At 33.6% G+C, this 27,721-nt stretch overlaps 1 protein-coding gene across 7 annotated transcripts in view; it reads right to left on the bottom strand.

The window, feature by feature from the left end:
• Nucleotides 1-26,748, bottom strand: part of LOC100916907 (von Willebrand factor A domain-containing protein 5A-like) — a 31,317-nt gene extending 4,569 nt beyond the window's left edge. The window contains exons 1-16 of one of the 7 annotated variants that reach the window (XM_031960212.1): nt 26,675-26,721; nt 26,325-26,393; nt 22,888-22,934; nt 22,559-22,761; nt 21,953-22,175; nt 21,612-21,787; nt 21,189-21,303; nt 19,792-19,958; nt 19,430-19,518; nt 19,067-19,211; nt 18,521-18,600; nt 18,124-18,238; nt 16,919-17,083; nt 16,380-16,480; nt 15,418-15,668; nt 14,732-14,863 (exon numbers count right to left, since the gene is read on the bottom strand). In XM_031960212.1, coding sequence (XP_031816072.1) covers nt 14,732-14,863; nt 15,418-15,668; nt 16,380-16,480; nt 16,919-17,083; nt 18,124-18,238; nt 18,521-18,600; nt 19,067-19,211; nt 19,430-19,518; nt 19,792-19,958; nt 21,189-21,303; nt 21,612-21,787; nt 21,953-22,175; nt 22,559-22,761; nt 22,888-22,934; nt 26,325-26,393; nt 26,675-26,706 — 2,110 coding nt within the window. In that variant the 5' untranslated portion in view covers nt 26,707-26,721. The other 6 variants (XM_031960214.1, XM_031960213.1, XM_031960215.1 and 3 more) reach the window with 6 other exon arrangements.
• Between the last annotated feature and the right edge of the window lie 973 nt (nt 26,749-27,721).

Here is a 27,721-nt window from a genome sequence, read left to right as displayed (position 1 = left end):
TTTAAAAATAATTACATATGAAACATCAAAGAAAAATGCAAATTAGCTTAAGTAGAATAGAAGAATTTGCAGGGATAAGAAATAACAAATACACACAAACATAATAGTAATGATCAGGAGTATTATTTATTAGGGGAGAAAAGTAAGAGTATTAATCATTGATCTCAAAGTCAATTTTAAAAAGCAATTCAATCAAGAGAAAATTTACATTATCTGTAAGTCAAATTAATATTGTTTTAAATGTATGAATGCATTCATGGATATGTATATATAAGTGTCTGAGGATATGTATGTGTGTAGGTGTATTATATATCAATATATTTGCATATTTATATATGTTTGGGTGTATGTAAATATATGTATACAGAAATATATCCATGTTTAACTGCAGTATGCTTGGGGGAGAGGGTTGGAGGAAAGGGGAAAAAACAATAAAATAGACACTACACAGCAGGGAACAAAAGAAAACCTACAAGGAAACAACAACAACAACAAAAAGACAGTCAGTTATGCTTCCTTGAAATGGAAATTTATTGTCCCATATTTTTAATTCATCCCCTGATGTTCTTCTAGGCACATAATTTTTTAAAGGAGATGAGTTCTTTTTCTTTTCTAATTTTTTAAACTAATTTTGCATTGAAGTTTTAAATAAATAAATACATAAAATGGGAGTTGGGGAAGGGAAAGAAAAATATAAACTAGTAACAAGCCAAAAATAAATTAATGGATTTTTTTTTTGCCTAATGATTATTTTTAATCCTATTTTTAAATTATATATCAAGACATTTTTAGTATTCATTTTAATAAGATTTAAAATGGATTCTTAAGTGAAAATTAGAGAAAGAGAAGCAAAATTGGGAAAAGAAATCAGTAATGCAAAAGAATGATTAAAAAGAAGAATCAACACCTTGGTAAAAGAAATTTTTAAAGTGGGGAAAATTATATACAAAAATTCCTCAAAGAAAATAGCTCCTTTCAAAAAACAAAACAAAAATCTGAATTGACCAAATGGGAAAAAAAAGGGTACAAAAGTTTGACTTAAGAAAATAAGACCAAAAAAAGAACTATGAAAACTAAAACTCCATAAAATCAAAATATGAAAAAAAATAATTAAAAAAAAAAAAATTAAAATTGAAATTTTCCATTGGAAAAAAAAACTAAGGGAATAATTTAAGTTACAAGGACAAGAAAATTAAATTTAAAAAAAAATCCCTGAACATCATATTTCAAAAATTATTAAAACAGGAATAAAAACAAATTGGAAAAATCCACCAAATTACCATTTGAAAAAAATCCCAAAAAGAAAACACCCAAAAATTTGTTAGGGCAGAAACTCTAAACGAAACAAAAATTTTTACAAAATACTAAGGACTAAATCATTAAAAGAAAACTAAAAAATTCCCCTTATATAATTTAAAAAAATAGAAAAAAAAAAAAAAAATAAGTAAGTGGAAAAAACAATTTACTAATTTAGCATTTTCCAGATGGTTAATTTAATCCTACGGAGAATTTATTTAAACCAAAAACTTAAAACAAAATACCGTGGAAATTGAGGAAACAATTTAATTAATTTAATTTCCAAAAATTAACCCTACAACAAAAAAGGTTTTCCCAGCCAATAAAAATTGGTTGATACCAGTGGGGCATTGGCAAAAACTTCCTTTCAGGGAAAACCCACTTAAACTTCCTTGGAAACTGGAGGCCGACATCTTCTTCCCCTTTTTGTGGCTAAAGCAAACTTTAAAATCAAGATTTAAAAGAAAACAAAAATAGTCAAAACTTATCCTCTTTTAAAACCAAGGAAAAAAGGGTTCTAAAAACCCTTCCCAAAGGAAAAAAACTTGAAAAAACAAAAAAATTTGAAACTTTAACCTCAACTTGTTAACCCATTCCAAACGAAACAAAAAGGCCCTCCAAAACCCAAAAAACCCCCAAAAAGAAAAGCCCATTTTGAAAAAATTACAAAATTCATAAACCAAATTCCCCGGTCAAGGAAAAAAAAGAAACAAAAGAAACAAAAAAGAAACAAAAAAGAAACAAAAGAAACAAAAAAACAAATTAAAAATATTTGGTAACACAACAAAATTAAAACAAATTTTAACAACTCCTTAAAAACTTGGAAAAACAATTTCTGAAAAACAAAAACAATTAAAATTAAATCAAAACCATCACCCAACAAAAAATGGGATATTAAAGGGAAAATGAAAAAAAATGGAAAAAATGACCATTAAATGTTTAAAAGGAACTTTCAAACTTCCTAATTAAAAAACCCAAATTTTTTAATTTTTTCAAAACCTAAACAACAAAAAAAGGAAAAATAACAAAGGAACTTATTAAAAACTTAAACTTTATTTTATAAAATAGGAAAATAATACCCTTAAAACAAAACTTTCTCATTACTAAACATTTAGGAAAAAGTATATATAACAAAGGACACAGTGTCAAGGTGAAATTAAAATCAAAAAGGAAAACTTAAATTAAAAATGAAAGAAATTACCAAAGAAAAAAGGAAAAACTAAAAGGGTAAAATTAAATACCCATAAAACAAGGCAAAAAACCCTTTACATTGGAAACAAAAGGAACAAAGGGTAAATAAAAAGTTCCAAAATTAACTCAAAAGAAAGGAAAACAAAACACACTCACTTGGATAAAAATTTATAAAATCTTCTTCCCTACAAGAAAAAAGGGGCCTTTAAAAAACAAATTGAAAAGAAGGAATCCAAAAGGAAAACTTTTGAGGAAAAACAAAAAAAAGAAAAAATTAAATAATTATCAAAAAAAAAAAACAAAAAAATGCAAATTTCTCGTAAAATCCCATTTCAAACACCAAAAACAAATCAAAATTTATAAAAACAAAAATTTCAAAACAAATCAACCATCTAAAACATTTTTAAAAATTCTTTAACTCACCAAATTAACCAAAAAAAAAAACAACTTTGAAGGAACTTACTACCATTGTTCTAAAACAGAAAAGGAAAAACAAAAAAGGAATAAAAAACAAAACAATTAATAATGGGAAAGCCTGCAAACCCCATTTTTAAAAGCCCAACCATCTAAAAAAACCATCATACCCCACCAGAACCACTCAAACATATCCCAAAAATGCCCGGGAAAAAAGAAAAGGAAAAAACTTACATTTCCAAGGGCCAAAAATTAAGAAAAGAAACCCCATCAGTTGGAGAAACCACCAAAAAATTGTGAAATATTTAAAAAACCACCCAAAAGAAACACATTCTCAAAAAAAATCAAAAACTTCCCATGAGCTGACCAAAAGCAAAATAAATTACTATACAAAAAACAACAATAATGAAATCATCACTGGAAATTCCACAAATTTTCCAAACAAACAAGGAATTAAAACAACTCTAAAAATTAAAAATGCACCTTTCCCTAAAAAAACTTAGGCTAAATTCAAAAAGCCCAATACCAATTTTCTTTATTTTCTCTTCAGAAATTAAAAGGGTCTTATTTTTCACAACATAACTTATTATAAAACATTTTACATGACCAAAGATAATTTATTGGAAAATACTAATTCTTGCATTATCAAAAAAAAATGAAAAACCAACCAAATTTTTGAAAAAAAAAAAACAAATACTAAAAAATCAACCACACATTTTTACTGGTTTTAATCTCTCCCAATGGTTTTTCCCCCTTTAATTTTTCAACCCAACAATTCCATAAAAGAAAAAGGGTAAAAAAAAACCACTAAAAAAAAAATCAAAAAGAAATTAAAAAATTTTTTTATAATTGTGGGAAAAAAAAAACCTAAATAAAAAAACTTTTTTTACAACCATTTTTTTACATGAAAAACACATTTCACAGACACACAAAAAGAAAAAGGTAAGGAAATTTGGAAAACTTTTAACCCCAGTAAAAAAAAAAAGTATTAACCAAAATCCAAACAAAAACAAAAAGCAAAAAAAAAACCAATTTTAAAAGAAAAAAATTTAGAAAATAAGGAAAACAAAACAAAAAAAAACCACAAAATAAAACTTCCTTAAAATTTTTTCCACCACAACTTTTTCCACCCCAAAGGAAACAACTCCAATAAAAGAAAAAAAAAAAAAATTTCATTCAAATTTTTGGACCAACCTTTCAATTAAATTAATCCCAAGAGGTAAACCCACAGTTTAAAACTTTCCACAAAAAAGAATTCCCAAACCAAACCCAGAGCCACCCCAAAAGAAACATCTAAATTTTTGAAAAAGAACTTGAATAAGTTATAAAAAGAAATAGATAGTAAAATTATAGTAGCAGGGGACCTCAACTTCTTTCTCTCAGAACTAAATTAATCTAACCACAAAATAAACAGAAAAAAAGTAAAGGTGAACAGAATTCTGAAAAAGTTAGAAATTATAGCTCTCTGGAGAAAACAGAATAGAAAGGATTATATCTTTTACACATTAGTACATGGTACCCACCCAAAAAAATGACCACATATGAGAACATAAAAACCTCATTACCAGATACAGAAAAGAATAAATAGAAAATACATGCTTTTTAGATATTAATGCAATAAAAATTACATTCAATAAAGGGCAGTGGAAAAAGATTAAAAATTAATTGGCAACTAAATAATCTAACTCTAAAGGATAAGTGGGTCAAAACATAAATCACAGAAACAAACAATAATTTAATTAAAAGAACAACAATGAGATAACATACTAAAATGGGATGCAAGGCAAAACTAACAGTTTTGGAGAAATTTTATAGAACACATCAATGAATTGGGCATGAATATTAAAAAAAAACTAGAATAAATTCAAAATCCTCAAACTCCAAATTAGAAATTCTGAAAATCGAAAAATTAATAAAATTGAAAGTAAGAATACCATGTAACAGATACATTTAGAAGCTGGTTTATGAAGAAAATAATGAAGTATATAAACCATAGGTTATTTTAATTTAAAAAAAACAAAACAAAAAAAAAATCTACTAGTATCAAAAATGAAAGGGGAAAATTTGAATGTAAAAGAAATTAAAACAATTAGATGGAGTTATTTTGCCCAATTATATGCCAATAAATCTGACAATCTCAATGAAATGGATAAATATTAAAAAAAAAAATTATATGAATTTATGAAATTTATTGTTCTATAAGAAACCAACCAGGAATGAAACAAGAGGCTTTGGAGAATACTTTAATTGAAACTGATTTAAAGTAAAAAAAGAAACCAAAACATTAAAACACTTAACATCAATACTTTATATGAGGATAATTCGCAGAACATGCCTTTCAACAAAGGAAAGTTCCAAACCAATTTCCAATTGATCAATAATAAAAAAAACACTTCACCCAGGAAAAAACACTAACAAAAGGTGGAACCCATCTTAACATTTAACTCTTTCATTATAGGCCATTTTTGTTTTTCTTCTCAGTTATTTTTACCTTCTTTCTAACTCTTGATTTTTCTTGTAATTAAAATAACTGTATAAATAAATACATATATTGTATTTAAATATACTTTTTAAATTGATAACACCCCATCTTGGGGGAAAGGGTCTGGGGAAGAAAGAAAAGTTGAAAGGAAACCTTTAAAAGGATAATTTTGAAAAAATTACACATGCATATGTTTTGTCAATAAAAAGCTATAATAAATTTTTTTCAAAAAGAAAAAGAAAAAAAAATAATGAAAAAAAAAAAAAAAAATTAATATTTATTAAAAATAAATTCCCAATTTAAAAGAAAAAAAGAAACACAAAAAATCCCATTTTAAAAAAGGAAAAAACCATCCAAAAAACCTTAAGGAAAAACCTTTAGGGTCCAGATGGAATTCACACTTAACTTACCAAACTTTAAAAACAATTAATCAATACTGTATAATTTATTAAAAACCAAAAAACCCACCAAATTAAAGTGGAATACCTAAAGGAAAAAGAAAAAAAAAAAAAAAACCCAATTTTAAGAAAATTGCCAAAAAAATTTAAAAACAAAACCAAAATTTAAAAAAAACCAAAAACAAAATAAACCTAAAAATAAAATATAAAACAAAAATTTTAACCAAAAACCAAGGGACCAACAAACTAAAACTATCACCCAAACTCATCCCACAAGCAAAACCCAGAAATCATTTTAAGACTCAAAGGACAGAAAAAAGCCGCAAAAATCAACTATTTAAATACTAAAACCATTCAACAACCCAAAAAAGCAATAACCAACTAAAAACAATTCAATAGAAAACCAAAGCCATCAAAGGCAAATAAAAAAACCATTATCCACCATTATCCAATACTATACTAAAATTTAACAACAAAAAGAAAAAAAACAAAAAAAAAATTTGGAGACAAAAAAACCCACTCAAATATTTTCAAAACAAAAGAAATCAAAAATAAACTAAAAAAAGGAAAAAAAAAACTTTAAAAAATTGGCAGGAATACAAAAAAATCCACAAAATCCACAAGACCACATTATCAACAAAAATTCCATCTTAAACCTCTACCAAATGGTTTCCTCCAAGAAAAGGAAGGAAAGAAGAAATTTAAAACCAAAAAAAAACAAATTCCAAAAAGTTTTTAACATAAAAACCAAAAGAAAAAATAAAATACCAAATTAAAAAAAAAAAATAAGAAACATAAGGAGGAAAGGAAAAATTTTCCTAATAAAACAAACACAAAAAAAAAAACCCAAAAACACCTTTCCAATCTAATTTTATTAAAAATCTAAACAAAAAAAATTTTATGGTTTTTCCAAATTTAAAGGTAAAATTAACAATAAAACAACCAAAAAATTTATTCATTCAAGAATATACCAAGCCACAAAAACACCAATTTACAAAAGAAAAATGAATCACCGAAAAAAAAACAAAAAAATATCCAAAATACAAGGAAAAAATTTTAAAACGGAATAAAACAGGATTATCAAAAAAAATACCCACAAACAAAAAGAGAACCAAAAGGAGGTTAAATGCCAAACCAATTATAGTTATAATTAAAAATTTTTAATATTAACTGAAAGAAAAAAACATTTTTAAAAAAAATAAAAAAAAAAATTTGATAAAACTCCATAACTAAAATTTTGAGACAAAAAAAAAATCATAATTTAACAAAAATTGCTAAAGAAAACTGAAAAACATAAAAAACATAATTTACAAACCAGTTCCCATAATTATACCAAAACCAATCAAAAATAAAAACATTATTTAAAAGGAAAATACCATAAACAAATTAAAAGCAAAAAGTATTCCAAAATAATATATAAAAAAAAAAAAAAAAAAAAAAAAGGTTACAAAAAAAATGGAATTTTAATATAATATTTTAAAAGAACAAACAAAACCAATGAACCAAAACCCAAGAAAACAGAAAAGCCATTTCCAACCCTTTCTTTATTTTTTCTTAATTTTTTTTTCTTTCTTTTCTTTCTAAAATCATTTTCCCATAATTAAAAAAATTAAAATCATACATATATGGAATTTAAATTAATTTTAACATAAAAAATAATTTTCCATTTAAAAAAAAAACCCTTTCCTATATTACATTAATTAAAAAAAAAATAAAACACCTTTAAAATTTCCATCCCTTACCTAAAAGTAATATGGCAGAAAAGAAAACAAATTTGGAAAAAATTAGAAAAAACCTTCAAATTTATCATAACAACTTCCTGTGAAAATTAATATAAAGGCCCAAACCATCATTCTTTGCAAACCAAACCCAAACCTATAAATAAAAAAACAACCAAAAACCATAATTGTCTTTTAAAACCTTAAACCCACCAAACTAAGCCCCAAATTTCCAAGAAAGAAAAACCCACCGCCAAAAAAAAAAAACAAACATATTAATTTTTTCTTTTTTTTTAAAACCAAAGCCAAAGTTTAAAAGTAAAAAAATTTACCTTCCGTAACAATTTAAAAAATCTTAACCAAAATTTTAAATTTAAAAATTTACCCATTTGAAACCCAAAAAAACGGAAAAAAAAACAACTTTTCCCAAAAATTTTTCTTACAAAAAAAATTTAACCCAAAATTTTCCACACCAAGTTATATAAAAATATAATTTATTTAATTTTTCCTAAATTAGAAAAAAGGGAAAAGAAAACCAAATTTTGCATTCACTTTTAAAAAAAAAAACCCTTTTAAATTTTTACCCATAAAAGAAAAAAAAAAAAAAAAAACAAAAAAAAAAAAACCAAATTAAAAAAAAAAAAAAAAATCAAGAAAAAAAAACTAAAAATATTCTAACAAAACAGTTAAAAAACACCAAAAAGGGCCATTAAAAGAATTTAAATACTTAAACCATACCAAAGAAAAAGAAATTCAAAAAGAAATAAAAAAAAACCTTAAATTCCTTAACCATCAATTCCCAAAAAAAAAAATATTGCAGGTATAAGTCTTATAAGTTAAAAAAAAAACCAATAACAAAAAAACAAAAAAACCAAAAAAAGAAAAATTAAAAAATACCAATAAAAAATTAAAAATGAAATTAACAAAAAAAAAGAAAGAAACAAAATGAAAAAAAAAACCATAAAATAAAAAAAAAAGGAGGAGGTAAAACAAATTAAAAAACAAATTAGGTAAATAGGTATGGAAACTCCCATTAAAATAGAAAACTTGAAATTAAAACAACCTAAAATTAACCCTTTAAAAAAATTTTGAAGGAAAAATCCCACATAAAATTATTTTAAAATTTAAAAGGCCTAAACAGAAAAAAATCCTATTTAAAAAGGAAAAAAAGGAAGGTAAGCAAACAAACCAAAAAAATCTAAAAATTTAAGTAAAAAAACAAATAATAAAACTACCAAAGGACCAAATGAAATAAAAAAATTAAATTTTCCTTAAATTTAAAGGTTAAAACTAAAATAAAAAGAAAAATAAACAAAATTCTTCCAGAAACAAAAAACTAAATAAAATTAAAAAAAAAAAGGAGGTAAAAACCAGAACCTAAAAATTAAAAAACGATAAAAAACTAGGTAAAACAGAAGGGAAAAAGGGAATACCTAACCTTTGAGGATGATATTATATTACTTTAAAAACCCAAAGGAGAAAAAACTAAAAAAATTAAAACTTTGGAAAAGCAAATGGTGCAAACCAACACCAAATCCCAATAAGTATTTTCTATAAGTAAATTTAACAAAAAAGTCCAACATTAAGAAAAAAAAAATCCCTTTGGAGAAAAATTTATAAAACAACCAAAACTCTAAAACCAAAAGCCAAAAAAAATTTTAAAAAATTTTCCCAAACAAAAAAAACATCAAATTGAAGGGAAAAAAATGAAAACAAAATTTATTTTTTTTTCCGGATTTAAAATATTCCAAAATGGAAATAGCCTTAAAACAAAATAATTGGTTAATTAAAGGAAAAACAAGGCCCAAAATTTTCCCAGAAAGGAAAAAAAACCAATTATAAAAGGGTAAAAAAAAAAAGCCCAAAACACAAACTAAAAAATAAAAATTTAAAAACAACCAAAACCTTGCCACCAAATAGAAACTGGCCAAATTAAAAAAAAACAAAATGACAAATTTGTTTGAAAAAGGGGTTTTTAAAAAACTGGGAAAACCAAAAAGAAACTAAAACAAAAAATGCCACCAAATCCTCAACCAAAATCCAAAAGCAAAAGCAAAATTAAACTTATACCAAAGGAAACAAAAACCAAATTTCCAAAACTTTGGGAAATTCAAACAAAACCAATAAATAAAAACACCCAAAAGCTAATAAAAAATTAAAAGGAAAAACCAAAAGCCAAAAAATTTTATTTTAATAAGCAACCTAAAAAAAACTGGGAAAATGTGGAAACCAAAATAAAATGGAAAAATAAACCCATTTCCCTTTGAAAATTTCCCATGACCCTTTAAAAAAATTACCAACCCCACCTCCTCTAATTAAACCTCCACCAAGAAAACCCCAACAACAAATATTTAAAATTTAAAAATTAAATAAAATTTATAAAAAAAATTCCAAATTCCCCAAACAAGAAAAAGAAAGAATCAACCAAAAGGTTCCCTGCTCCCAATTCAACCTAAAAACGGGCCAAAAGGAAAGAGAAAAAATATAAAACCCAACTCAACCCAAAGGCAAAACTGGGGAAACCACCCTAAAATTTCTACCCAGGAAAAGGAAAATCCCTACAGGAATTTAATTGAAAAACTCCTCCTTTCCTTGGTTGGGCAAGCCAAAAGGTTGAAATCACCAAGAAAAGGTTTTATAAAACAAACCCAAAACCCAAACAACCAAAAAGGCAAAACCCAAGAACCCAAAAAAGAAAAAACACCAGAATTTCCCTTCATTGGGACCCAAACATCCCACTTAAAGAATCACCAAACCAAATTTTAGGGAAACCGGACAAAACCTTCTTGCCCCCTTAAAACAACCCCCCTAAAAATTTTCTTTAAAAAAATAAAAAACAAAAAAAACCTTAACCACAAAAAATTTTTTATTAAAGAAAAACAAACTTAAACCCAAAGGAACTAAAAAGCAAATTGTCTCCAAAAAGCCTAAAAATAAATTGGCCCCCATCACAAAACCTCCCTAGAAAAAAAAAAAACCTTAAAAAGAAACTAAAAAAAAAATAAAGGAAAAAGAAAAACCAAACAGTTTGGTAAAAAACACAAAAAACCGAAAGAAAAAATTAAAAAAATTTAGGAAAAATGGAAAAAAAAATATATAACCCTTAAAACAAATTTGACAAAAGCCAAAAAAAACAACCCAAAACAAAAATTTGAAAATCAAAAAAATCCTTTAAAAAAAGAAAATTTATAAATGGAAAAAAAAAAATCCAAGAAAAAAAAAAGTTTTAAAAAAACCCAAAAGGGAAAAAAAAAACCAAAAAAAGGTTTAAAAAAAAACCCAAAAACGAAAACAAAACAAGGAAAAGAAAAACCCAAAACATCAAAAATCAATCAAAACAAAAATTAAAAAAAAAAAAAAAAGCAAATTAAAAACCACCTTGGAAAAACAAAAACCTGGAACAAAATCCCAAGAAAGAAACAATCTAAGTTAGAAACCCCTGAAAATCCCTTGATGAAAAAAAAAAGCCTACACAAGGTTTTTTCAGGAAAATATCCAAAAGAAACCCCTATTTTACAATAAAGGTAAAAATAACCAAAAAATTACCAAACACTTCCCCAAAAAAACCCCCAAAAAACCCAAGGAAATTTGTTACAAACTAGAAAACCAAAGGAAAAAAAACAAGAAAACTAAAAAAATTCCCACAAAAAAAAAAAAATTAAAAAGGTAAAATAAAAACAAAAAAAACCAAGGTAAATCTTTTAGAAAACCCAATTAGAAATGAAAAAGACACAGGGTTAATGGAAAACTCAAAAAAAGTAATTGGGCAAAAACCCAAAACAAATTAAAGGCCAAAAAAAACACAGCCAATAAAACCATTTTAAAAATAAAAAAGCCCCAAAAAATAGCCCAAAAAAAATTGGCTTAAAATCCCAAAGGAAGGAATGGGTTGCCAAATCCAAACACAATTAAAATTTATCCAAAAAACACTAGCAAAAAAATTCCAAAAAGCCAAATTGAATGGGAAAATTTTTTACAAATTTATTTGCCCAAAAAAAAAAACCCCAAGGGCCAAATAAAAACTTAAAAAAAAACAAAAAAACCCATCATAATTTTTAATAGAAAAAAAATAAATAAAAAAAGAAAAAAAAAAAAAAAAAAAATAACTTAATTTAAAGAAAATTGCAGGCCAAAAAAATCCACAAAATCATCCCTTTTCCTACTAAATCCCAACCAAAAAGGAACAAAAAAACAAAAAACAAATAAAAAATGGGCCACCCAAGGAAAAATCAAACTTAAAACTAAACCAACTTTCCACAAAAAAAGTTATTTAAAACAAACGAAAAAAAATTTGGCTACTTAAAATTAAAAATAAAAAAAAAAAAAAATCAACCCAACTTTTTTACAATACCAACCAACTCCCAAAAACTTTTTACTAACCTAAAAAAAACAACAAATTCATTCAAGAAAAACAAAAATCCAAGAAACCAAAAGGGAAAAAAAAAAAAATGCAAATGAAGGCCTTTATCAAGTAAACATATTATAAAAACATTTCCATCCTTTTTCCGCAAAAAAGAGAAAATCAGGGCCTTTGGTTCACAAAACAAAAAAATTCCATAAAATCTTGTTTTAACAAACCAAAAACCCCTTTTGACAAAGAATCCCAACCATTTGCCAAAAAAAACTAAAACAATGGCCAAAACAAGGCACGCCTTACACCTAACACCAAAAAGACAAAACAAAATTTCAAATCAAACATTAAAAACATTATTCAAATTAGAAGAAATAAGTATATACCTCTCAGATCTTGTGGAGGAGGGAAGGGTTGATCAAAAGAGGAATAGAATCATTTTAATACAAAACAATAATTTTGATTTATTAAGTTTAAAAGTTTTCAAACAAAAACTAATGAGACAAGATTGGAAGGAAACAATAAATTGGGAAACTTTTTACAGTCAAAGGTTCTGGTAAAGCCCTCATTTCTAAAATATATGAAATTAACCAAATTTTAAGAATTCAAGCCATTCTCCAGTCAACAAATGGTCCAAAGGAATTAACAGACCAATTTTCAGATGAAAAATTGAAACCTTTCTAGTTATATGAAAAGGTTTCAAATCAATTGATCAGAGAAATCCAAATTGACAACCTAGATTTCCACTCTCTCAGATTCACCAAATTGAAGGAAAAGATAATGATGAATGCTGGAGGGGATGTGGGGAAAATGGGACATTAATACATTAATAGTGGAATAGTGAATGGATCCAACCATTCTGAAGAGCAATTTGGAACTATACTCAAAAAGTTATCAAACTGTGCATACCCTTTGATCCAACAGTGTTTCTACTGGGCTTATATCCCAAAGAGATCTCAAAAGAGACAAAGGTACTCACATGTGCAAAAAATATTTGTGACAGCTCTCTTTGTAGTAGCAAAGAAAATGGAAACTGAGTGGATGCCCATCAGTTGGAGAATGGATGAATAAGTTACTGGATACGAATGTTATGGAATATTATTGTTCTATAAGAAATGATCAGGAGGATGATAGAGATGTCTGGAGAGACTTACATGAACAGATACTGAGTGAAATAAGCAGAACCAGGAGATCATCATACACAGCAACAAAAAGATTATAAGATGATCAATTCTGATGGATATGGCTCTCTTCAACAATGAGATGATTCAAACCAATTGGGGTTTTTTTGTTTGCTTTTCCTGAGGCAATAGGGGTTAAGTGACTTGCCCAGGGTCACACAGCTAAGAAGTGTAAAATATCTGAGGCCAGATTTTGAACTCAGGTCTTTCTGACTTCAGGACTGGTGCTCTATCTACTATGCCACCTGGCTGCCCTGTTAAAATTCTTTAGTGATGAAGAGAACCATCTACACCGAAGGACTTGGGAAGTAATATGGTTTCAAATATTTTCACTTTTATTTTGTTTTTTGCATTTTATTTTTTTTTTTTTAAAGGGTCTGAAATTTGATTTTTCTTTTTGCAACACGATAATTATATAAATTGTTGCATATAATTAGATTCAAATATATTTTTTATTTTAACAATTAATTAACTTCCAAAGGGAAGATATGGAAGGGGAGGGGACTGGAATACAAGGTTTTGCAAGGACTAATGTTTAAGAATTGCCCATGCATATGTTTTGAAAAATAAAAAGCTTTAATAAAAATTTTTTTAAAAAACCAAGAAAAAAAAATGGGGATGTTCATCATTTGGAAAATAGCTGAAAATAAATATAAATATATATATATATATATATATATATATATATATATATAATGCATATATATATGGGGATATAATGGAATATTATTGTGTTAATATATATTAATTAATATAATATATTACTTTATATGAAGTGATACTAAGTAAAAGAAGTAGAAAGCAACATTATGTGATGATCAAATATAACATACTTAGCTCTTCTCAGAAATAGAGTAATTTAAGAAAATTGTGAAAGATTTGTGATGAAAAATGCCATCCATATCTAGAGAAAGAATTATGGAATCTGAATACAGATTGAAGTATAGTATTATCACTTTTAAAAAATTTTTTCTTTCCCATTTTTCCTTTTCATTTAATTTCACTTTCACAAATTGACTAGAATAGAAAGATGTTTAAATGATTAATTTCCCTTATATCAAAATTAATTTCCGTCTTGTGGAGCAGGGACTGAAGGGAGACAAGGAGAAAGATTTAGAAATCAAAATCTTAAGATAATGTTGAAAACCATCTATACATGTAATTAAAATATATATACATTATTATTATTAAAAGAAAAAAAAAAGAAAGAAAAGGATGGGCCTTAAAGGATTCATAAATAAGATTATTCTCCTTTTACTGGAAGTCAAAGTTTTAGTGAAGACTGGAGCAGAGAAGAGAAAACAAAGAAATGAAGCTTAGCTATCAGGAAGAGAATATCTTTGTGAATAAATTACGTAAGTTACTAAAGAACAAGGTAGGCAGGAAAGGTCCACAGGAGCAATTTGAAAACAAATCAACTCCTTCCACTTGCCTAATACTTTTCTGAGGTAAAGATTCAAAGACACTCAAAGGTATAATGACTCAAAGCAGAGTCCAGAATCCCTCTTTCCTCTATGATGAACTTCTCTGTACCCATGAGATGTGACCTACTTTGGGGTGAAGCCATTTTAAAAGAAAGCCCCTCTGATTTGTACAATTATGGCAGTTTTCTGTTTTTTGAAGAGAAAGCACCCATCTGGAAACTCCTATAGGTAGAACAGACCAAAATTCAAAAGCACAGAAGTAAAATGGAATCTTACCTATGGAAGACATCTCTGTGGAAGAATCAACTTCACAGAGACCGTGATCTTCACAATCATGAAACGCAAATCCACTAGAACAGAATTCTAAGGAAGATGTACCAGATAAAGGCATAGGACAAAAATATGCTTCTGAAACCAGAAGAACAAAAGTTAAGATCAGAACAGCTTCAGTATCCTTGGGTCAGGCAGGAAATCCAGAGGAAGGATAACTATTCTTCAAAACTAGGTATGGTGCCTGACATACTCTCTCTTTAGCAATAAGATTCTTTCTCAGGAGTCTCAGTCACTAGGTGTGAAAAGTAGTCCCCCCACTAGCTGTTAAGTGTTTCTTAGATTTTCTTGGTAGCTAATATCTATTTTTGGCACCCATCTATATAACTTTAAGCGATTCAGGAATAAAAAGGCTATAATTTTAGTAAGCATATCTTTCTTTACCTGTAGGATTTCTGTTTCTTTAATATTTATCCCCGCTCTGCTTCTTTATTTCTTTCTTCTCTATGATTTTCTATCCCTCTTCTACCCAAGAGATGATTTCACTTCCCCCTCTCATATGGCAGCAGGAAAGCTACTCCATTAAAAAAAACTTGAAATTTCACCCAGGATTTACAGATATGAAAAAGACATTCATTGATCTAACCTCTTTCTTCCTAAACTGTGAGACAAGGAGGTCACGTTCACCTTACCTGACGCAGCTACACATTGGAAGAGTGAACACCCACTATAAGGAACTCCTAATGGGATGTCCCTCTGAGTCAGGGGCCCTTGAATAGGTTGATTGAGCTCCTTATTGATAGCAATATAAGCTGTGTGAGAGGAGACAACTCCTGACTGAAGGCTGATATCCACCACTTTTTTCTTGTCTTTTGCAGCATCCTCTAAATTTCCTTCAAAGGTCTGGATCATGGACTTGGCAGCCAAACGGTGAATGGTAAGTCTAGAAAGAGACAATCTTCTGTGCTACCCCTGGGGACCTGGGAAGACACTCCTAACCCCCAAATCCAAGGCTTCCCAATACAGATAGGGAATAAGAGGAAAAGAAGGATGTGTCAATATGAGGGAAATTAATGAGAAATTAAAGAGATTACTTCCTCAGGAATAGGCAAGTAATCAGAAATGCTTGGAAAGACTTGTACGAATTGATACTGAGGGAAGTAAGCAGAACCAGGAACACACTGTACATAGAGAAAGATTATGTAACGCTCAACTATGATAGACTTAGCTCTTCTCAGCAATATAATGATCTAAGACAACTGGAACTTTGGATAAGAAATGCTATCTATACATAAAAGAGAACTATGGAGAATAAAAGCAGATTTGAGGCATACTATTTTAACCTTTTTTGTATGCATTTTTTCTCATGGTTTTTCTCTTTTGTCCTGACTTTTCTTTTACAACATGAACAATATGAAATATGTTTAGAATGATTATACATGTATAACCTACTATACTAGATTGCTTACTGTATAAGGGAAGGGGGAATGAAGGAAGAGAAGGAGAAAAAAATTTTGCAAATCAATACCATACGAAAAATGAATGTTGAAAGGTATCTTTACAGGCAATTAGAAAAATAAAATACTATTGAAATTAAAAAAAAAAAAAGAATATGCATATAAAAAGAGAGGCAGAAATCACCAAGGACTCTTACTTGTCATCTGCTTTGAGATTCAGGGAGAATGGCACTGTGTTCCTGAAGCCATCACTTTGGATCTTGTATTGAAGACATACCTCACCTGCTGCCTCTTTGGACTAAAATAGTATAAGTAGAGAGGTTAGGTAGCAGATAGCTCATTAAAGGAAGTGTCTAGGACTAAAACACAAGCATAAGATATTAGTTCTAGAACTTGCAGTGATCTAAGAGGCCCAAAGGAGATCAAGTTTTAGATCATAAGTCATAAGCATCTGAGATGAGATTTGAAGCCAGGCCCATAGCCATTACTCTGTCCCATGTACCATGCTAAATCAGAATGGAGTAATGTTCAGGAAAAAAAAAAAAAAAATTAAGAACCAGGTACCCCACAAGGGAAAGGAAATTAAAACATCTGTTCATCCCTTATACATGGTAATCTCTAGATAAACCATAAACCCATCCACTGACCAAAAAAAAAAAAAAAAAAAAAAGCCTAGAACAGTGTTTAAACATTGGCTGCTATACCCATGGAATCCAAAAGTAGAATGGAGACTTACTGCATTTGTGCCTTTCAACTGGGCATAGACAATTAACCTCTGACCCTGGAAGATGACAGCAGGATCTGGAGAGAGTAATGTAGTCTCCAGCCCAGGGGGGAGAGTCCAAGTGAGGGAGACATCCTGGACCACTGGCTGCAGGGCCCGCTTTAGAGACCGAAGGGCCTGAGGGAACAGAGTGAAACTGCAGAGCTGGAAATGGGAGGGACTTCTAGAAACGCAGTGTTCAGAAGAAGGTTGAACAATTGCTTGAAAACATATTTCCGCCTCCTTAGTCAGGTGAGAAACCAGGCTTTAATCTTCCAAACTCCTGAATCATAGCTTGTTGTAATCCTTACAAAGTGTTAACTTATTAGAGTTGATAGAGACAATAATTATCTAATTTAGCATGGTTCAGTATGATTGATCTGATCCTACGAGATGTTATAGGCCAGAACTTGAAACAAGGTACTAAGTAGAATTGAGGAGACAATCTAGTTTAACACTGATTTAATCCTACAAAAAATAATGGTTTCCCAGTGATATAATGATTGGTGTGTACTCAGTGAACAACATGTAATCAGGGCCACAGAGCACTCTGGGAGATTGAGAGCCAGAGGCCCTCTCTCGGAGGAAAGGCAGATTCATTCATCCCATCTCACACCACCATGGTGGCAGGCTTTTCTCCTTTCTTACAATAGCTCTTTCTTTGTTTTCCACAGTTCTTTTTTTGTCATTTCAAGGGAAACTAGGATAGTGGAATTTTTAAAGTAGAAAACAATGATAAGTCTAAGTGGCAGAAGCAGAACTTCAAGGAAAGCAAGGAAAGGTCCTGATCTCTGAAGTCTTTATACAGGTCTTTATCTGTTTCAAACCCTTCATGTTTTATAACATTTAATATAACATTTAAGGGAACTTAAGCATTCATCTGTCATGACCAGAGATTTTTCCAGGGAATACCTTTGATTCCTTTTAACACAGAAAATGAAGTTACCCCTGCTCCACGCGCCAGAGCTCTCAGATCTACATCTATAAAGTCCCAAGGCCCAGAAAGGGGAAAAGTTCCATTTCACCCATCCCAGGCACATTTCCCAAGCACCAAAACAACCAAAAAGAGTTAGAGCCCAGAACATGGGGACAAAGACATATCCACACTCTGGTAGCTATTGTGGTGCCTCAGTCTGAAATAAGTGCTTTTGGGGAAAAAAATAAAATAACCATGCTACCTTGGGCTGCATTCTGTCCTTGCCTGTGATGAATTCTGCAGTACCTCCAGCTGCCCGAGCAATGCCTTTAATAAGGCTGGTGGAAGCCCCTTCTCCAATTCCAAAAGAGAAACATCTGTAATGAGAAGACAGCAGGTGGCCAAGGGAAGTCTTGGGGAAAAGTTCCTGATTCCTACTTAGAGGGGAATTAAAGGGTAAGTGTCTTAGGGGGTGCAGTTCTGATTAGGGGTCAGAGTCCTTCTTTAGGTACCCAGGCAGTTCATCATCACAGAATCATAGATGGGAAACAAGAAAAAACATCAGAGGCTCTTTGGTCCCAATCCTTCATTTTATAGAAGAAACTGAGGAACACAGAAATGCTAAGTATTTGTCAAAGGCTAAATCCCAAAAATCAAACCTGTGATTCTGGTTGTTGCGCTGAACTTCAGCAATGACCTGCCATGTATCACATACTTCTCCATCTGTGAACACAAAGAGCTGCAGAGGGAGACAAGAAGTTAGACTCTACTAAAGCCACTGCAGATTGCTCATCCCAGAATCTCCCATTGTATAATAATATTAACAATATCATTATCATTTATATATCATATATATAATTTCACATTTATATAGCAATGACATAAATCATAATTAGATCAATATATTATAATATAAAGTTTCAACTATTATTGTAGCACCAAGTGCAAAGAAGGGAAACTCTATTAAACGTCTCCAATGTGTTCTTACTATTGATTTAAAATGAGGCAGCTAGATAGTACAAGTCCTAGAGTCTTTCGAAGAAGTACAAATCTAGCATCAGCTACTTATTAGTATGTGATTCTGGGCAAATCATGTAACCCCAACTGCCCCAGAAAACCAGATCACTCCTGACCTCAGACAATTAAGTGCTGAGGACATATCAACAAAATTTGTATCTTCCTTGCTCCCAGTCTAAGTTCCTTACCTGCCGAGGGTGGCCTGGCCTGCAGGATTTTCTATAAATGTCCTTCAGTGGCTCTAAGATTTCAGTTCCTCCCAGGTCAGCAGCAAGAGTTTTTACTCTCTGCACGGCTTCTTCCATAGACTGCTGTGTGTATACCACACTCTCTCTGAGATACAGACATAAGAGTTCCATGAGAGACATTTTCTAACAATGTTAGGAAATTAAACCTATTGTCCACTTCTTATAATCCCCAAAGCTCCAAAGACAGATTTTTTACTACCTCTTCACAAATTCTGGGATTATATTGTTTATAATATCTCCCTTAAAACTTCCCTATTTAATCTCCATCCTCTTCCTGACCGCTGTGATTCTAAATAGACTCACGGAAAGAATGAGTCAAAGGATGATCCAAATCCATAGATATTGAAAAAACAGCCAAGGGGTAAACTCTTCAGCAGCAGGACCAGAGTTTCCTGAGTGAGAAAAAAGGTAGAGAAGATATTTTTTTCCCAAAAATTTTGACAATTTTCACCTTTATGATATTTCAGTTTCACCTGTTCTCTCTCCCTTCCAGGATTCCTGTCCCAGTGAATTGACCCATAGTCACATTCAGATTTAGCCCACAAAAAGTAAATAGTAATAATTTAATTAAGTAATTTAAGATTAGTTTAATCCTATAAATTTCATTTTTGCTCCTGAAAAAAAGTATATGTAAAATGAATATAACAGGAAGAAGAATCTGGTACCTTTGCACTATCTATGCGCGACTGGACACCTCCTTGGCTATGCATTGGGCAGGACATGCTCCCTGAGCGGTCCATGAGGAAGATAAATTCACCAGTGCTCTCTTCCTGAGACTCAGGGATGCTAGGGTAGAAACTCACCATCACGGCTGGATCTCCCATCAGGGAACCTACCCAGTGGTAAAAATAAAGGCTGTCATTTGAAATTGAAATTCACAACTCTGCTTGACTGAAGAAGACAGTCAAACTTTTTCTACTAGTGAGCCATTTTCACCTGAGAAATTTTTATGTGACCATGGGTATATAGCTATATAAAAGAGGTATACAATCAAATATATACTGATAATAAATCATAGTTTTGCAATCCCCACATTCAGTTATGCATTCCCATAAGGGATCACAATCCACAGTTTAAGACTCATGAAATGGATGATAGTTTCTGAGCAGACTTCAGGCCAATGTAAAGAAATAAAATTCCTTTTAAAACTGTTTTTTAAAAAAGTAGAACAGGCTGCTCTATGAAATAGTGTGATTTATCCCTTCTGTGGATAACCATTTGTTGGGACTGTTTGTTGCCAAGGGATCATGAATAACTTGTTATTGATGGCCTCCATGAGTGCTAAGATTCAGTAATAAATACTAGATATTAAAAGAAAAATAGCTGAACAGCTGGGTCAGTGATCTCTGAAAAATCTTGGCAAATAGAACAGGAAAGGCATAGAATGATAAATCAGAGAAATGACATACAATCCCTGAATTTGAACAAGATATTCAAAGCTTATGTTATTGCTACACACAAAATAAGTATACAGGCCATGATAATAGTGAGATGCATTCCTAACTGCTTACTCCTAGGTATAAATACTATGAATGATCAGCTCCAACTGTGTGCTCAATGCACTCACCTTAAATAAAAGGTGGACAAAATGTAAGATCCTAACAACAAAACAAAACATATAAGCATGCAACAGGGAAGTTATGGTTAGACAACACCTTCTATAAAAAAAAAATCCTGCATTAGATAATAACATCTGTTCTTCCAATTCTGGGATTCTGAGTCAGTGACTGTATTCACATTATCATTTTATATTAGGTCAAAGGACCAGACAACAATATTCAACAATCAGAACAGTCTCTCTGTTCTTTAAGCCTTAGCATTTCTACATTTAGTATAATTTTTATTATACTAAATTTTCTCTTTTAGTAAGCTAATGAATCTCCTTTTTTGTATTCCTGAGAGCACCACCACATCCCATAGTTACAACCATCCTATTTCAATATTTCTCTGAAATCTTTATTTCACAAGGAGAGGAGTAACAGAAGGTAAGACACAGGACAAATGTCAGCATGCTTGGGAGGCATATCCTCAGGAAGGTGACAACCTCCTGAGATCGGCTCACCTGGTTTAGCATCAGCCTGGCCCAGCTCCACAGAAACACTGGGTGTGTTCACCTCTCTGTAGTAAACCAGAATCTCAACATCCCGATCAAACTTATGCCCTTCAGCCAAGGAAATCTGAATGAGGATGAGCCAGAGAAGAGCAATGATGGGAAAAGAAGGAAATTGCAGAAGTTTTTTCTGAGTTCCCAGATAAAGGCAAGGGACTAGAGAGTTACTTTCCCATTGGTGAATGACACTCTGAGATGGAGTTGGTATGAAAAAAAAAAAAAAAAGATTTAGATCTAACAGAAGGGAAAAGGATACAATTTGTCCATCTTATAGGTAAAGTTCAGGACATTGGACAGAAACTAGAAAAAAAGGGAAGGATTCAGGTTTGGAAGTGGGCAGAGGCACCAAGGCAATGGTGTTCCCTATCCACTTACCTGGGCAACTGTCTTGTCATCTTCCAGATACCGCAGAGGACTCAGAGGACAGTTGGACTGGACTTTCTCAATGCCATGGGGAGAGCAGACATTGACACTGACACTAAATGTGTAGGGCAGCTCCTTGCTAGGAAGCCGGGGGATTTGAGAGGTGATATTGTCTGCCGCAGCTGACTCTGCAATGAGTTATCAAATATTTTAGTACAGTGGTGATTCTAAGAGGAACTAAGGTCCCTTTTCTTACCTAGGCCACAGGATCCAGATAACATCAGATGCCCCCAGTGTTCTTCCAACCCCAATCTGCCAGCCCCTTGCTACCAGAGGAGGCCAGGGTTCTTTACCTTGTAAGAGATAGCGTGGATTCAAGACAGCTGGTAGGACAAAGCGAACAGCCCCATCTGCCTCCAAGGATAGTTCTTGAACATAGCTCAAAGTAACAGCAGCCTTCTGACCAGGGGGCAAATTTCCTATACTGCAGCTAAAGATGTCACCAGAGCTGCTATCCTGCTCCAGAAGGAAGGCTTCCTGGCCTTGGGAGATAGCATTCTCATAATTCTCCTGGGCCTGAGGGGCAAGAGAAAAAACAGGAATGAAGAAGTCCTAGGAACAAATAAAAGAGGAAAAAATAGTTTTGGAGAGAAAGCCAGGAGAAATAATGAAAGGGGTAAGGCAATCAGAAAGAAAAAAATCACAAAGTTGAGGGTAGAAGCAAGAGTCACTCAGGTTGACTTTTCTCCAAATAGTTTCAGTGAAGATACAGAGACTTAGGGTCAGAAAATGATGACTACCTAAGTTCAACCCTTTCATTTTTCAGAAGAGAACACTATGAGAAAAACAGCAGTTCAAATGAGGACAAAAGCAACTCAATATTTCCAGAGGAGACTACAATAAAACATACTGAATTAATATGATGAATGCAAGAGGGGAGCCCTGTTGACCCCTAATACCTGCTTCTTCTCTTGTATTTCTGCCACTATACTCTTCCCATCCACCTGTGCCTGGAAGCTATAAACAGCAGAGTCTTCATCCATAGGAAAGACAAAGAATGCTTCCACGGGTTCTTTTTCCTCATTCTTGTAGTCCAGGGTTGCAGAAACATCTGCCACGAACTCATGGACAGACACATCCACAGAGATGCTCTTAAGAGGCACTGGAGAAGGGAAAGGAATATCAGCCCTCAATTCTCTGCATCAAAGACTCCACAGAAGAACTATAGATTTCAGAAGTCCTCTCTCCTTTCTTTTGTCCTTGTTTGACTCATAGTAGATTTACTTACCTGGCTGTTCGGAGTTGGTGAGAAGACCACAAGGGGTCATGATGAAACTCTAAAAAGAAAAAAAAAGAAAAGATAAATCCCAAAGAAATCCATAAATGCTGTTCCAATGACATTGTTAATTCAACTTTTTATTGGAACTAGAATTCTCTGCTAGAAACAATCCACAAGTTTGAACATAGGCAAAAATGGCGGGAAAGGGGAATGACAGGATCAAAGAAAACAGGAATGTCTCCATTCAATCTGAGGGCCCAAGGTCCAAGTTCCTCTAGTCTCAGATCAGTGACTCCCATACTTTCTATACTTGCTTGCCCACAGTGAACCTTAATTAGTGATAGAATTGTATGAATAACTACACATAGGAAATCTACAAAAGGCTAGAAGAAAGGTTGTGGCTTCAGCCCCAAACTTTTAAATGAAATGATGAATGACATGTGAACATTCCCTCCTTTACTGAAGCAGGAACTATTAAGTCAACATAAGGGTCTGTAGGTAGGAGTTGTAGGTGTTTCCAAGGAGGGAGTTATTGTTATTGCTTAACTATCCTCTCTAAATCTTAACAAGTTGTGACCTAAACCCTAAAAAAAACTCCAGATTCTTTTTTTCCCCCTCTTTGGTTTCTTTCTTTTCAACTTAATCCATATTTCAGCCTACTTGAATATTATTCTTATAAGACAAAGGCAAGTTTCTGAATTCATCCTTCATTATCTGACCTTGCTTTCACTTTCTTAGTTAAAGAGTTCTTCAAATATTCACAGAAGTTTTTCTTTACTTTATCCCTCTTTCTCTTCCTGATGGGAATCATTTTTGAGAGCAGTCTAGAACTGAGGTCAACAATAATGACCAGATGAATAACAAAAAAATTCTTAAGCACTTAGGAAGTGTAAAACAGTATGATACAAATTTAAAAAGAAAGATAGTTCCAGTTTTCAAGGACCTCATCGATTAAAATGAATCTCCAATAGATTTAAGAGATTCCTACAGCTCTGGAAAATTTGTAGAAATTTGGGACATAAAATTCAACTTTTCTGTCTCTTTAATCCTTGAAGTCTACTCTTAAAATCTAAAGCATGTGTCAAACTCTGCCTTGTCTTCCACTTCTCTATCAAAAATTCTAAGCTAGCATGATCACTTCTCCACCAAAGTTTCTGTTCCCACCAAACCCTCAAGCAGTTCTTCCTTATTAGTGAGCATCTGATTAAAAATGGAATTTCCCCTGTTGATTGTTCCAATTTTTTGAAGGATGAAATTGTCATTAAAGTTTAAAAAGGATTAGTTGCTTTGGTTGGAGAAGGGGAGGGAGAAGGAAAGGATTCCAGCAGGTTTTTATATAATTGAAATGTCTGGCTCAAATTAGTAATGAGACTCAATCTTCCCATTTATGTTTTCTTTAGGGTTTGCAATATTCTTTGAAGACAATATTTCTTGCACCTTTTCCTGTTACTACTAGATACATTCCTACTCTTAAAAGACTGAGCCGAACTACACTTTTAATCCTCAACCAGTCAAACTGAGACCTGTTGAAGACTTTAGCTTAGAAAGGCCAAAGTCTCCCATTTCATCCAGGGTCATCTCCAGTCTTCCTGAATTACATCTTGCCACTGCCCCCAGAAAGCTCTGAAGGGAAAATGAGGCTGAGGATCTTGCACAGACCTCTTTACCTCAAATCCAATTCATTTACAATTCATGGCATCACCTCACTGATGTTCTGATCCTCTTGAGAATGAAGGACAAACAACAACAATTTAATTAACATTTTAAATATTTTAATAAATAACTTCTAGCTAACTGCCTGTTTTCTTTTCTCCTAACCCTAAATGCGCTTATTGAGAGCACCAATTGCTTTTGCTTTTCCTTATAAACTCAACGTTCAGCATAAGGCTTGGCCTATTTTTTGTTGTCTTTCAGATTCCCATCCCACTCTTTCTGATCCTACTTGGAGTTTTCTTGGCAAAGATACTGGAGTGGTTTGTAATTTCCCTCAGTGGTATGTGACTTATCCAGGATCACATGTATTTGAACGATATGAGGTGAGATCTTTCAAGACAGTTGTGAAAATCGAATAAGGCTTCATCTACTTCAGAGTTTGAGTAGGCTTGAAGGATTCTGAAGACCGATCCAAGGGCATACTTAAATCCCCTTCCTGCCATCCTCCCATGACATCATTTTCACCCTATTTCAGTCAAATATGGGCAACTATGTACTTAAAGGTCAAGTTCAATTTCTTGGGCAGTTCCTGCATTTAGAATGTAAGATCTTCAGCCAATAAGGATGAGGATCAGTGGTGGGAGGGGGTATTTGCATTAGTGATTAAAAGTGTTAACGCTGCCCCAGAAGGTGCTTCCTCCCGTCCTTGTCAGCTGGATGGGTGGGACGCCCTTCTAGACAGAAAGTATAATAAACTTTGCTTTGCTTCTAGAGATCTCCCTCACCATTTCCGAACCACACATATTTAATAAGTTAGCTAATGATTGCTGTAAATTGGTTAAAAAGCGCTCATTCTGAGAAATCAGCTGCAGACGTCCACATTTACTCCACATGACACCCACAAGTCAGCTCTATTCAAGCCTAATCAAGTTTCCGTAAGAATGAGGAAGAATCGGGCAAATCAGAGCTAAACTTGGGTGGGTCCGGCACACAGTGACCAGAACTGGGAGAGGCCGCGCAGAACACCAGCGTTAGTAGCTGGGGGTGGAACCAGGACTGCCCCCGGGCAGCTCTAAGCACAGAGAGGGAAGGGGCAGAGGAAGAGCCGGGGCTAAAAGGGCAAAGTTCTCAATGGCGGAACGTTAGGACCGGAGTGTTCCACCACAAGCGCACCCTTTTCCTTCTAAGGGAGGAGCCGGGGCCGGAGCTGGGAAGCGAAGGTTCCTAGATCACCCGAACCCAGGGACGGGGGATGCAAATTCAGATCGTTTGGATCTTGACTCCGAGGCCGGAGCGCTTTCCCACAGGCACTCTCCCACTCAGGCTGGGGGGCTCCGGGACAGTCGGAAGGAGGTCGGTCACTAACAGGGCGCGCCGGGGTCCAAACCCCTAAACGCCAAGCCCCGAGTCGGGGATTCCCCGCTTCCGTGGGCGCCACACCCCCGGCCCTGCGGGGCGGTCCCCGCGCGGCGCCGTCACACACCGGCCCGGTTCTAAGGGCGGCCCCCCAGCCAGAGACGGGGCAAACGCAGGCCGGGAGAGCCCGCACCCAGGCCTGGGAAGGGGCCGCGTGAATGGCGCGCGCCCGCGAGCCTCCGGGACCCCCGGAGCGCAGCAGCAGCAAGAGCCAGACCGCGCCCCTCAGTCCCAGCGCAGGGGACGGACCCAGGCGGGGGCGCGCCGTCAGAAAGACGCAGCCTGCCCCAGCGCTGCTTCCGGGGCTTCCACAGAGGGACGGAGACAAATCCGAACCCAGAACCCTCACCGGAAGCAGCCTTGCGGGGGTCACTCACTCGGGGTGACAGGAGGGGCGGGCGCGCTGGAGGGGACTCACGCGCGGCGTTCTCCGAGGCACCAGCGTCCTGGGGGAGGGCGGAAACCCCAACTCCGGAGAAGGAACGTCACTCACCAGCCCGCCCCGCAGTAGTTACCCCCAGCCGGCCCCGCGGCGCTCGCCCCCAGCCGGCTCGGCAGCACTCACTCACCCCCAGCCGGCCCCGCGGCGCTCGCCCCCAGCCGGCTCGGCAGCACTCACTCACCCCCAGCCCACCCCGCAGCCCTCACTCGCCCCCAGCCCGCCCCGCAGCACTTACCCCCAGCCCGCCCCGCAGCACTTACCCCCAGCCCGCCCCGCAGTAGTTACCCCCAGCCGGCCCCGCAGCAAAGCGAAAGCATCTGTTTGGGTTTTCCGAGAAAGCCCCGCCCCCTCTCGGCTCCTCCGAGAAACTAAGAGCAACATTCAAGAGATTGTCCGCCCCGCCCCCTTCTAGGCACCGACTGCAAACTGTGCGCTACGTTCAAGGGACTGTCTGCAAATTCATTACACCGCACTTAAACGGGTACCATAAATCGGGCAGAAGCCGGGGATTCTCCAAGTGTGGTCTCCCCCTGGGGCTCTCTCTCTCATCCCCCTCGGGGATGCTCTTTTCGTGACACTGACAGAACTTCTCCCTTGTCCGATTACACAGCTATGGAAAGCGAGATTGTCTTCAGAAACTTCCGCTGAAACTAATGCGAATAGATTGAATGCAGAAGCTGATGGGAGACTCTAGCTGGCAGACCTTAGAGATTTGCACCCCCGCCCCCCACAAAAAAGCAAAGCAACACCACTTTTCTCCTTGTTTTGGCTTTGGAAAAGAATTATTTCTGTAAAATTGTGCCATTTTATGAATTTATATATAAATGTGTATATATGTGTATATAAAAAGTTACGATAAATTACATAAATTTCAAGTCCCACATTCTGCAGGAAATCTTGACAAACCCCTCTTAGAGGGCAGTACTAGCCCTTTTAATTATTTCCTATTTAGTCAATATATAACTAGTTTTGTGTTCATTTGTTTGCTTGTAATAAACTCTTTAAGAGCAGGGACTGTCTTTTGCCTCTTTTTTGTTTGAGAATGGCTTAGCACAGCGCTTTGCACTTAAGCAGGAACTTAATAAATGTTAATTCATTAAACAATGAATTTCTAATAGTCCATAAACATTTATTATATTGACCACTTCTCTAAGAGCAAACTCACAACAAAAGAAACTCAGTTTCTGTTCTCAAGGAGTTTACACTCTTTAAGGAGAAAAGGGAGTTTAAAAATGAGGAAGCTGAAAGGCAAGGAGGAGAGGAGAGGAGAAAGTAAGGCAGAGAGTTGGAAAAGTCCATTTTGGGCAAATTAAGAGTTGATTGGCCTGAGAG

Source organism: Sarcophilus harrisii, chromosome 3 (genome assembly GCF_902635505.1).
Source record: "Sarcophilus harrisii chromosome 3, mSarHar1.11, whole genome shotgun sequence".
Classification (NCBI taxonomy): domain Eukaryota; kingdom Metazoa; phylum Chordata; class Mammalia; order Dasyuromorphia; family Dasyuridae; genus Sarcophilus; species Sarcophilus harrisii.
Note: the sequence above shows the minus strand (reverse complement) of the source record. Positions and strands in the feature narration are given on the sequence as shown.